The sequence below is a fragment of the Schistocerca gregaria genome, chromosome 1, assembly GCF_023897955.1.
Source record: "Schistocerca gregaria isolate iqSchGreg1 chromosome 1, iqSchGreg1.2, whole genome shotgun sequence".
NCBI classification, from domain to species: domain Eukaryota; kingdom Metazoa; phylum Arthropoda; class Insecta; order Orthoptera; family Acrididae; genus Schistocerca; species Schistocerca gregaria.
In genome coordinates, this window is record NC_064920.1 from 1,058,367,442 (window position 1) to 1,058,378,811 (window position 11,370).

The 11,370-nt window shown below is 38.0% G+C and overlaps 1 protein-coding gene across 2 annotated transcripts in view; it reads left to right on the forward strand.

Moving 5' to 3' along the window:
• The window catches only part of LOC126281113 (uncharacterized), a 55,265-nt gene extending 44,526 nt beyond the window's left edge, over nt 1–10,739 (forward strand). For both annotated transcript variants that reach the window (XM_049979816.1, XM_049979817.1), the window contains one exon: nt 8,666–10,739. In XM_049979816.1, the coding sequence (XP_049835773.1) occupies nt 8,666–9,661 (996 nt within the window). In that variant the 3' untranslated portion in view covers nt 9,662–10,739. The remainder of the gene's footprint in view (nt 1–8,665) is intronic.
• The last annotated feature ends 631 nt before the right edge of the window (nt 10,740–11,370 follow it).

Consider the following 11,370-nt stretch of genomic DNA (forward strand, 5'->3'; position numbering starts at 1 on the left):
ATTTACAATAAGGATAATGATTATTGCTGAAACAACCAGTTTTCTGTTACACCGGATCTTTTTATCTCCATTTTAACCTGAGTGTTAAAACTGCTCAAAATAACCGGTTTCTAAAATAACTTTTTCAGTTGTTTTTTCCAGTAACAAATGTGGACTTCATCCAAAGGCTGAGGGAAGGGGTAGGAGATCACCTGGTTGATGCTGGTCTAATTGTCTCCAGCAAAGATTGCAGAAATGAAGGAGATGGGCACAGTGACAGCAAAAGTGAGATGTCTTAAAGTTGATGATTTCTCTGCATCATCACTTTTTGATGGTATCAGTTTTCCACCATGAAGCAACCACAAAATTAAAGGATCAGTTGTTATCTCAAGTTCGTAGCATTTCAAAAGAATTACAGATATAGCAGTAAAATGTATGCTCTCTTCCAAGGAACATTGCAGACGTTTTCTCTGTAGTGGATGTTTTCTCCTTATATGATGATGCAAGCTTGTGCATACTCCACTTTTTAATCTTTTAAAGCAAAGGAAGTATTGTACTTCACTGCTTCTGTGCTTTGTGAAATACTTCCAAACTAAGGATGGACCATCCTGCAATACAAGTGAAGTCCGAGAATGAAAGTGGAAAACTGCGCCATAGACCACACTGTACATACATGTATACCATTTAATAGGCCTTGCCACATGTCAGCAGGTACATCAGCTCTGCAATGCTTTACCAGTTCTTATGTCATTTGTTTGTTGCTGGTTTCTAACTGTAGCAGTTATTAAAATAGTGCTGATTGCTTTTCCCAATTTCTTTAATAATCGAACTTTTCAAAGCAATGGAAATTTCACAAATAAACATTACTCATTTTCAAAAAAAAAGTTTTATTTAAAAACAAAAAATTTCAGCAACTGTGCTATGGCAAATTGATATGCTGGTATATTTGCCCATTTATAAGCAAAAGTGAAAAAAAGACCTTTTATAAGGGAGGTCAGAGAAATACCCAATGTTCGAGGGTACAGAGTTTTTACATAATTAGATTCTGGACTTTTCCCTCCAGAATCAGAGGAACAAAGTTTTCTGTACTCTCATTGTCGTATATAAATGAGTAATTGTAGCACTCACATATAATTTGTTTGTGTTGTATTGTTATTTGTTTGAGGTATTCCTTATTTAGTGTAGAGCAGTTGCAGTTTTCCAGCAGATTCTTTTACCCACAACAAATGCAGTATGGAGTTTCCAACACCACACAGATGTTGAAGGGGCCTTGTAGAAAAGGCAACAATGATAATTGCAATGGAGCAATATATATTTGAAAAATAATGCACAGATCAAAGAGAAGTTGTTAATTTGAGTGTAACAGTGATATCCACACAGACAGCATATTGCATACATTCATGGGATAAATGTATATTGTTATCTATTTCAGCATAAATTTATTTGAAGTAATTTGAAGAAAAAGTAACTAACTAAATCATTGCCGTGGAATATACACTCAAGCGCCAAAGAAACTGGTATAGGCATGCATATTCAAATACAGAGATATGTAAACAGGCAGAGTACAGTGCTGTAGTCAGCAACACCTATATAAGACAACAAGTGTCTGGCACAGTTTTTAGATCAATTACTGCTGCTACAATGGCAGGTTATCAAGATTTAAGTGAGTTTGAACATGATGCTATAGTCAGTGCATGAGCGATGAGGCACAGCATCTCCGAGATAGCAATGAAGTGGGGATTTTCCAGTATGACCATTTCACGAGTGTACCGTGAATATCAGGAATCCGGTAAAACATAAAATCTCCAACATCGCTGCTGCTGGAAAAAGATCCTGCTTGAATGAGACCAACAAGAACTGAAGAGGGTTCTTCACTGTGACAGAAGTGCAACCGTTCTGCAAATTGCTGCAGATTTCAATGTTGGGCCATCAGCAAATGTCAGTGTGCAAACCATTCAATGAAACATCTTTGATATGGGCTTTCGGGGCCATAGACACACTTGTGTACCCTTGATGGCTGCACAACACAAAGCTTTATGCCTCACCTGGGCCCTTCAGCACCGACTTTGGAGTATTGCTGACTGGAAATATGTTGCCTGGTCAGACGAATTTTGTTTCAAATTGTTTCGAGCAGATGGACGCGTATGGGTATGAAAATAACATCATGAATCATTGGACCCTGCATGTCACCAGGGTACTGCTCAAGCTGGTGGAGGCTCTGTAATGGTGCGGGGCAGGTGTAGTCAGAGTGATATGGGACCCCTGATATGTCTAGATACTACACTGACAGCTGACACACATGTAAGCATCATGTCTGATCACCTGCATTCATTTATGTCCATTGTGCATTCCGAGGGACTTGCGCAATTTCAGTAGGACAACGCTTGACCCCACATGTCCAGAATTGCTACAGAGTGGCTCCAGGAACATTCCTCTTAGTGTAAACAACTCCTCCACTGGCCACCAAACTCCCCAAACATGAACATTATTGAGCATATCTGAAATGTATTGCAACATGCTGTTGAGAAAAGATCTTTACTCCCTCATGGTCTTACAGATTTATGGACAGCCATGCAGGATTCATGGTGTCAATTCCCTCCAGCACTACTTCAGACATTAGTCAAGTCCATGTGACGTCATGTTGCTGCACTTCTATGTGCTTGCATCCGCCCTACACAATGTTAGGCAGGTATACCAGTTTCTTTGGCTCTTCAATGTGCTTAGACTAAAAACAGGATTCTTTTATGTTTCAGTCACAACCCTCTGTGTATAGGAAAGTGGCATCAATGGGCTCAGGTGGCATGGGAATGTTTGACAGTCAGTGAAGGAAGTGGTTTCTATCTTTCATGTGAGAGGCTAGGCTACAGGCAATTGGTTGGAGGTGTCACTCGATGAGAGGGGAGATTCTTTCAGAGAAGTGCAGAACCAGCTAGAAAGTGGTATAAAAGATTGTTGGGTTTAAGGATTTTTGGAAGCATGTAGAATTTGGGTGCATGAGGGATCATTGGTGTGAGGAGAGAGATGGATTCCAATGAGAGCTTCTGAGATGGGCCTAAGGATTTGAGTAGGGGGTTACGTTGGACTCTGGGATAGGATTGCTGTGGCAGACCTTGAATGTGAAGGAGTCAAACAGTAGGCAGAAGTCTTCTGTCAAGTAGTTACTGTGGTACGTTACAAGAGTGGTGCAGCATTTATCTACAGGGAGAATGACTAAATCAGGGCCTGTCATGAGGCAGTGAATGGCTGTTATTTCTTCTGCTGAGAGGTTTCTGTTCTTGGGAATGGACATGGGGAAGGAAGACAAGTCCAAGTTGGAGGTAGGAATTTGTGAAAGATGGCGAAAGAGTAGATAGGTGGTATGAGAGGGGGGGGGGGTGTTTTTGCATCCTAAAACAAAACAGAACTGGGGCAGACAAGGTTAAATGTTGGGATTAAGTTTGCTTTGGTTAGAGAGCTTGGCAGCAAACAAAAGTTTCCACTGTAGTGATCAGGAGAAGCATGTCATTGACAAGGTTGAACTTGAGTATGGGAGTGAAAGTGAGGCCATTGAATAGGACTGAAACTTCTGTAGGACACGGGTTTGGTGAATAAATTTCTGGCCTTGTTTTGTGATTGTTTAGGTTCTGAGCTAGGTAAAACATTGAAAGATAGTTCTGGGGCATGTTGTAAATGAAAATGCCCATAAGACAGAGTCTGTGTTCTATGAGGGATTGACAAGTGGGTTCGGTGGGGTTAGGATAGGTGTTGACAGGTACTGGTTCTTCAAGGCAGGAGTAGGAAGTCAATAAGTTTTATCATTTATGGAGGTGGTACCTGAAGTGCTCTTCCAGGTGTTGGAGGGCAAATATCTCTCTTTGGGAGATGTGGTGTGGGGAGTTAAAAGTGTACAGTAAAAGTATCTTGGGAAGGGAGCAGAGATTGTTCTAGCATCCCTGTGTCATGGAGATTTGTTTCTGTAGTACCGATTTGAGAGGAAGAGGCATTGCTGGAATTTTGAAGTACAGTAATCATTGTAAAAGGAGGGGTGGGATCTGGAAAAGAGTATTTTCGTTGTATGGTCATGGAATGGTGGGCAGGGGGAAGGGGGGGGGGGGGCAAGCAGACTCGTTCCCCAGCTCCAGAGCAGCACTTAGAGAACAGGATGTGGGACTGGGTTTTAGCTAGGTATGGGGATACTTTTCTGAATAAGAAAATGTGAGATAGGCTCAGGAAATCTGTCTTCATGGGTACTATGTAAATCATTCTTAAGTGCCTGGCAGGGGGTTCATCGAACCACCTTCACAATAATTCTCTATTATTCCACTCTCGATCAGTGCATGGAGAAATGAACAAGTATATCTGATTTCCCTTATTTTATCATGATGATCATTTCTCCCTATATAGGGCAGCATCAACAAAATATTTTTGCATACGGAGGAGAAAGTTGGTGATAGAAATTTCGTGAGAAGATTCTGTTACAATGAAAAATGCCTTTGTTTTAATGGTGTGTATCCCAAATCCTGTATCATGTCTGTGACGTTCTCTCCCATATTTTGTGATAATAGAAAAGTGATGCTCTTCTTTGAACTTTCTCAGTGTACTCCATTAATCCTATCTGCTAAAGATACCAGACTGCACAGCAGTACTCCAAAAGAGGACAGACAAGTGTAGTGTAGCCAGTCTTTTTAGTAGATTTGTCACATTTTCTAAGTGTTCTGCTAATAAAATACAGTCTTTGGTTTACCTTCCCCATAACATTTTCTGTGTGCTGTTTCCAATTTAAGTCGTTCGTGATTGTAATTCTTAATTATTTAGTTGAATTTACAGCCTTTAGATTACACTGATTTATCGTGTAACTGAAGTTTAAGGGATTCTTTTTAGCACTCGTGTGGATGACCTCACACTTTTCATTATTTATTGTTTAACTAATCATGGTCAGTTGCCAATTTTAGCACCATTCAGGTATCTTTTCTAAATCATTTTGCAATATGTTTTGATCTTCTGATGAGTTCAATAGACGAAACAACACATCCTCTGCAAACTACCCAAGATGGGTGCTCAGATTGTCTCCTAAATCATTTGTAAGGAACAGCAGGCAGCCTATAACACTACATTGGGAACACCAGAAATCACTTCTGTTTTACTCAATGACTTTCCATCAGTTACTGTGAACTGTGGCCCCTCTGACAGGAAATCATGAGTCCACTCACATAACTGAGGCGATATTCCATAAGCATGTATTTCACTAGAAGCTGCTTGTGTGGTACAGTGTGAAAAGCCTTTTGGGAATTTGGAAACACAGAATCAATTTGAAATGCCTTGTCAATAGCACTCAACACTGTGTGCGTGTGTGCGTGGACGAGGTACTGATCGTACAGATCTTAGTCAACTGCTAATTTTATTCACATAATAATAAATGACTTTCTGTGCATAAAGTGTTACTCGCTTTAATTCCATTGCTCAGAACAAAAAGTGTGGATATTTTCAAAAACTTTGTTGACAAAATTGGTGGTTTTAAAGACTATTGTGCAGTTTGTATTGATGGTGCATTGGGCATGTACCCTCTGCTCTGTCAGGTGGCAGGTGGCTTGTGGAGTATTGACGTTTGCGTTATTCATCTGGAACCATCCCCGCTCCACCCCACCTTAAAAAAGAACTTTTAAAGATTGCAAATAAAGAAATAATAGAGTAATACGGGGTACTGCGGAATTTGGGAGTAAACTGAAGGATTCACTCTCCTGTTTTTAAAGAAAAAGGAAAAAAAGAAAAGGGAGAATTTCAAACAGACTTTACAAATCATCTAAATGAATTGTATTTGCATTTGCAAGGGAAGAAATGCACTATTTCTAATAGGTTTATGGATGTTAATGGAATCTTGTGTAAACTTATATTGTTTACATAACAACTAAATACGGGAAATCATTTCCAGAGTTGCTGGGAACTGAAACAAGAATAGGTGGCGGAAAATGTTCAAAACTTACTTCCGTTGTTGAAGTAGTCTCCAATGAGTTGCATAGTCATTATTTTTAGTCAGATTATGGTAAATGAAGAAGGCACAACCAGCGGGGAAAGGGGGGGGGGGGGGGAGGTAGAGAGAGAGAGAGAGAGAGAGAGAGAGAGAGAGAGAGAATATTTAATAATACAATGAAAATTAGTCTCGGAAGTGTGTTAAGTGGTCCTCAAGAAGTAGTGTGCAGTTTACAAAACGATCTATTCATGCTGTCCAAAACAGAATGAGATGTTGCACTGTTTTTGAATTCATGGCACAAGATAGGAGCTAGCCGAAACTCGCCCTTAAAGCTAAGTCATTTTCTCGGGCCAACACGTGTACGTAAAATATATTTTCGTCAGTGAAGTAAGTTAATTTCGCCAAGCGTAATGCAGTGACAAATGAAGTCATCGGAACATCAACTTCTCCTCAGTACAACTTATGTTACTCTAGCCTGTTACCCTGTCTCTTGTTTCACTACATTCCATACAGACTGAAGTCTGTTGTCAGAATTACTGATTTCTCTCATAATATATGTTTTTTTTAATTTTTACTTGTTTTTGCCAAGAGAGCTATATTTCTTTTCTTTTCACTACATATTTTAATTCCTCTAGTAATCCAAGGTTTTTTTATAAGATTGTTTAATGTAATTCCTGATTAGAAAAGCTGTTTTCGAATGGTGATATGAATTTATTATGGAGTAGATTAAATTTTATATCAGCATTTGATTTACTATAAATTTCATCACAGGTTACACACAGCCTGTAAACTGTTCTGGAAATGTGTCATAGAATCATTAACTATTCTGATTTCCATCGAGGGGAATATGTACTGTAAAGTACTGTATTATTTATCCTAACTAATTGTGCGTCATGACCAGAGAGAATTTATTACTGGGTATACAGTTATTTTCTTCCTTTAAGATTCATCAAATAAAACATTTGAGTTCTACTGTCTTTATCTGCCTGTGTCGGAAAGTTAATACAGAGATCAAATGATAAGATCCAAATATGGGTTTTAGATAATTTTCCCTATCGGAATCCTTTCAAATATTTACATTGTAATCACCATATAATGTTAACTGCTTATTGCTCTCTGAGAGACAACACAGTAAGGATTCAATGTGCATCACGAACAGTTAAAAATCTCCCAGTAGGGATCTATACACAGTAACCATTAAAAGTGGAATATTTTTCAGTATTAATTCACAAGTGCACATGTCTGTGTGCTAATCTCTACAAAACCCACTTATTTCAGTGCTTTTGAACTTGTGTTCTGTCTTAATACACTGTCGGTAACAATTCCTTCTTGAGTATGAGGCTACAGTGTAATCTTTTGTATTTAACTTCTCTAACAGATTGACAGAGAAAGGTTTGTGAGCAAGTCTGAGTATTATCTTGATGTCAAACAATGGAGAATCCAGGATGGACTGTAACAACGTTATGAGAAGGAAAGTTGCTACTCACCATACAGTGGAGATGCCGAGTTCCAGATAGGCACAACAAAAAGGCACACAATTAAAGCTTTCGGCCGTTGTCCTTTGTCAACAATAGACACACGTACTCAAGTGCACTCACATGCACTCGCGCAAATGCAACTTTCACGCACAACTGCAGTCTCGGGCAACAGAAACCACAGTATATGTGTGTGTGTGTGTGTGTGTGTGTGTGTGTGTGTGTGTGTGTGTGTGTGTGTGTGCATGCATGCCTATCTGCAACTCAGCATCTCCGCTGTATGGTGAGTAACAACGTTCCTTCTCATAATATCATCTTGACTTGTGACATATGCTGCACATTTGTAATTTGCTGGAAATAGTCACAGCAGTGATTACTTTTTGAAAATGTCAACATTCTGATTTCCACTGTTTGTCACCTAATGTAATAACATGCTCAATGGCCATGTGACAATATTCCGTTGGTGCACTATAATAAAAACTAAAAGGACTAAATACTATAAACTGTGTAAATAGGGGAAATGTTTGAGTAATAGATTTATCACAGTTTCCAAAACTGTTAACACTTACCACATTATATGTTACTTCACTGTTTAGAAAAGTTATATGTTTGTATTAATATCTATCAGTATTGTTCTTCACTATTGTTGTTATAGGGTGTGAGACGAAAGCTACATTCTCCTTCCTCTTTTTGAGGTGGGGTTTGGTGAAGTTCTTCAGTCAGTTTAAAGATGCAGAGCAGCTGAAGTAGCAAGAGACGAGGAATACCAGCTCTTTCACCTTTCTTGTTTCTTTTTCTCTAACTGCTGCAGAGAACCTTACAAGTTAGTTGTGCCTGTAATTACATGCTTCTGTAACACTGCATTCCACATGATTCACTCTTGTTCAACAAAGGAGCTATGGCCGCTTTTTTGTTACAGCATTGTTTGATCCCAAACGTGAGCTAGCAGATGTTGAAGCAAATATACTGTGCCCTTAAAATGTTTCAGATTTCTACCAACTTAGAAATAATGCAGCATGTGTAGTTGGAAAACTTAACTGTTAAGTTAGACTATACTTTCATTACTTAAAACTCCACAATCCCAGCCACCACTTTTGCTGTTTATTTGTGAGTTTTCACTTTTTTGCACTTCATAAGTTTCAAGATCAGTTCAGGTTTTTTACCAGGTACAGAAATGCATATCCTATTTCCTTAGCTCTTCATCCACTGGGTATTGATCTGTTTGTGTAGTGTACTGTGTAATTTCTTGTCATTTTTTTTTTAGCAAGAGTATGAAGCTGAAGATGAGGAACAATATGCTGATTATGAACTTCGTAGAGGCGATGGCAGAAATCGATACCGCGAATCCTCGAGAAGTCCTGTGTTGAATAGAAGACCCATAAATCAGCGTGCTGCAGTCACGGAGGAATACAGGATTTGTAGAGAGAGCAATGACTCATTTCATCCTAAAGTTTATGTTTCAGAATATCAGAATGATTGGAAACTTAAATATGAACAAAACAATGCCTTAAAAGAGTCGGTGCAAGGTAAAGACAGTAGAAACCTAAAAATGCTTTTGACTGTAGCCTTTTTGTTGGCAGTAGTTTTCTGTCTAGTCTACGGAACTTTTTTTGCAAGTTCTCCTGAAGAAAATAGTTATACAGGCATAGAAAATATTTCTGCACGAGTGAAAAAGGCATTGTCACGATATGAAAATATTCCAGAGCATGTTGAATTTCAGTTTTCTGCCGGTATACGTAATGTAGTGGAAAGTGATCCCACCAGACCTTCAATTTTTGTTCTCCTCCACAATAACACTGGTGAGGGACCTTTTTGCCTGGCAAATACTGTTGGTAACCTTGCAATGAAATACTTAGAATCAGATGAAGAATTTCCTCTCATTTTGAAACTGGATGAATTGTTGCAGAATGAAAATATGTCTAGGGACTATGGCTGGATTATAGAACATTACAAACCTCGTATTGAGAAACACCGTGCAGTAATAGTTAACAATTTGCAGAATTTTCCTGGCAGAATGGCCATGGCTTTTCATTTCTTATGTGATGTAGAAAATCCTGTAGTTCGGAAGGCCCTATTTCTTTTTACATTGCATGTTCCAAATGTGCACAGTAGGAAGGTGGTGGAGCAGGCAGAAAATATGATGCACAATATTTGGAGAGAAGAAGTTGGTAATGATCAACGTCAGGCTCTCATAACACGCTTGACAGAGGATGTAATTTCTTTGCCACTGAACATATTACACAGTGAAGCATGTCCCTGACTGGATAAGTATTACTCCAAATTAAGAAATCTGTAAATGTGGAGTATTGATTAATACTTATGAGTTGACTAGAATCAGTGTTGTGAAAATAATGTATTTTAGAATTTTTCTGCAACTTGTAAATCTGTCAGAAGATACTTTATTGGTGCATATTGTTTTATTTGTTAGTTTTCTTTACAACAACAAAATATTTGCACTGAGGCAGGATTATATCTTAGATTACAAATTTGAACAGTATTCTTTCTTTTTATTTCTGAAAAATATTAGGCAGTGTATGATAATAATGTTTAATCTGGGTCTATTAGTACCATCATATACTGGATTAGTGATTCAGTGTAATTTTCAGCTTTAAGCAGAGTTAAACTTGAAAAAGACTGTGGTATTTCACACTCAGCGTAACATTATATTGATCCCATGGAAAAGAAAAGCAAAATACTGTGAAGATATCGGTGTTGGATATGTTACCACAGCTCTTTTTATTAATTGTGCTTAGCTTATCTATTTACATTATTATGAAGACATGTTACATTTTTCACAAGATTTTCAAATAAGATTTGATTGCATACCTTTTTTGTGGCACATATTGTATTTTGTCATTACCAACTTTTTGTTTTTCATTTATTTGGGTATTCACAATTGCTTGCAAAAATGCAGAAGCTTGTCAGCCTATATTATTGTTGTTTCATATATCACACATTGATTCTATTCCACTTTATGAAATGAAATTGCACAGAGGACAAATATTATAATAGGACTAATGCTTATATTGTGTTTGGTAATCATGATGTATTTCTGTAGCATATTATTCTTCCACAGCTTTTGTTTCTTTGCAAGGTGAATGTTTTGTGCAAATGAAATCAACTGGCAAGTGAGCTAAACAGTTTACTTTGCCCTCTTATTGTAATCGTTTTGCTATGGTATTTGGGTGCTGGAGAAATGTATTAAAATGATATTTGCTAAACAAAAGACGAACAACACTGGAAACAAAAAAATCTTCATTCTGATTTCTATCATCTTAGCAGTCTTTTTCACATTGTATTTAAATTGTAAATTTATCACAATAAAGTGTTATAATGTTTATGAAGAGTAATCAAATTAAGCTTGTACAAAGGTAATCTGTTAATAGATTTTAATCTACAAAATCCTATGAAATTATGGAGTTCATCTGACAGAGTCAAAACTGATGCATGTTTCGGCGTTCATAATGAAAGCAGGTGCATTCAACATTGTTCAATGAGGCTGGCATGAGCACACAGAGGGAAAGCAGTATACGAGTACTCGTAGTAGTAGTAGTAGTAGTAGTAGTAGTAGTAGTAAGAGGAGGAGAAAGAGCTGCTTTGTTACTTCATTTATCACTTTTATAAGAACATAATTTAAGTATATAGACTTTATACATACAGCTCTTCTGGACAAGGTTGGGACAGCTAGTGTACTGTGGACTTGTATTAGGAACCATTTCAGATTTTACTAAGTAATTCTTCATCTACATCTACATACATACTCCACAATCCACCATACGGTGCGTGGCGGAGGGTACCTCGTACCACAACTAGCTTCTTCCCTCCCTGTTCCACTCCCAAACAGAACGAGGGAAAAATGACTGCCTCTGTATGAGCCCTCATCTCTCTTACCTTATCTTTGTGGTCTTTCCACGAAATGTAAGTTGGCGGCAGTAAAATTGTACTGCAGTCAGCCTCAAATGCTGGTTC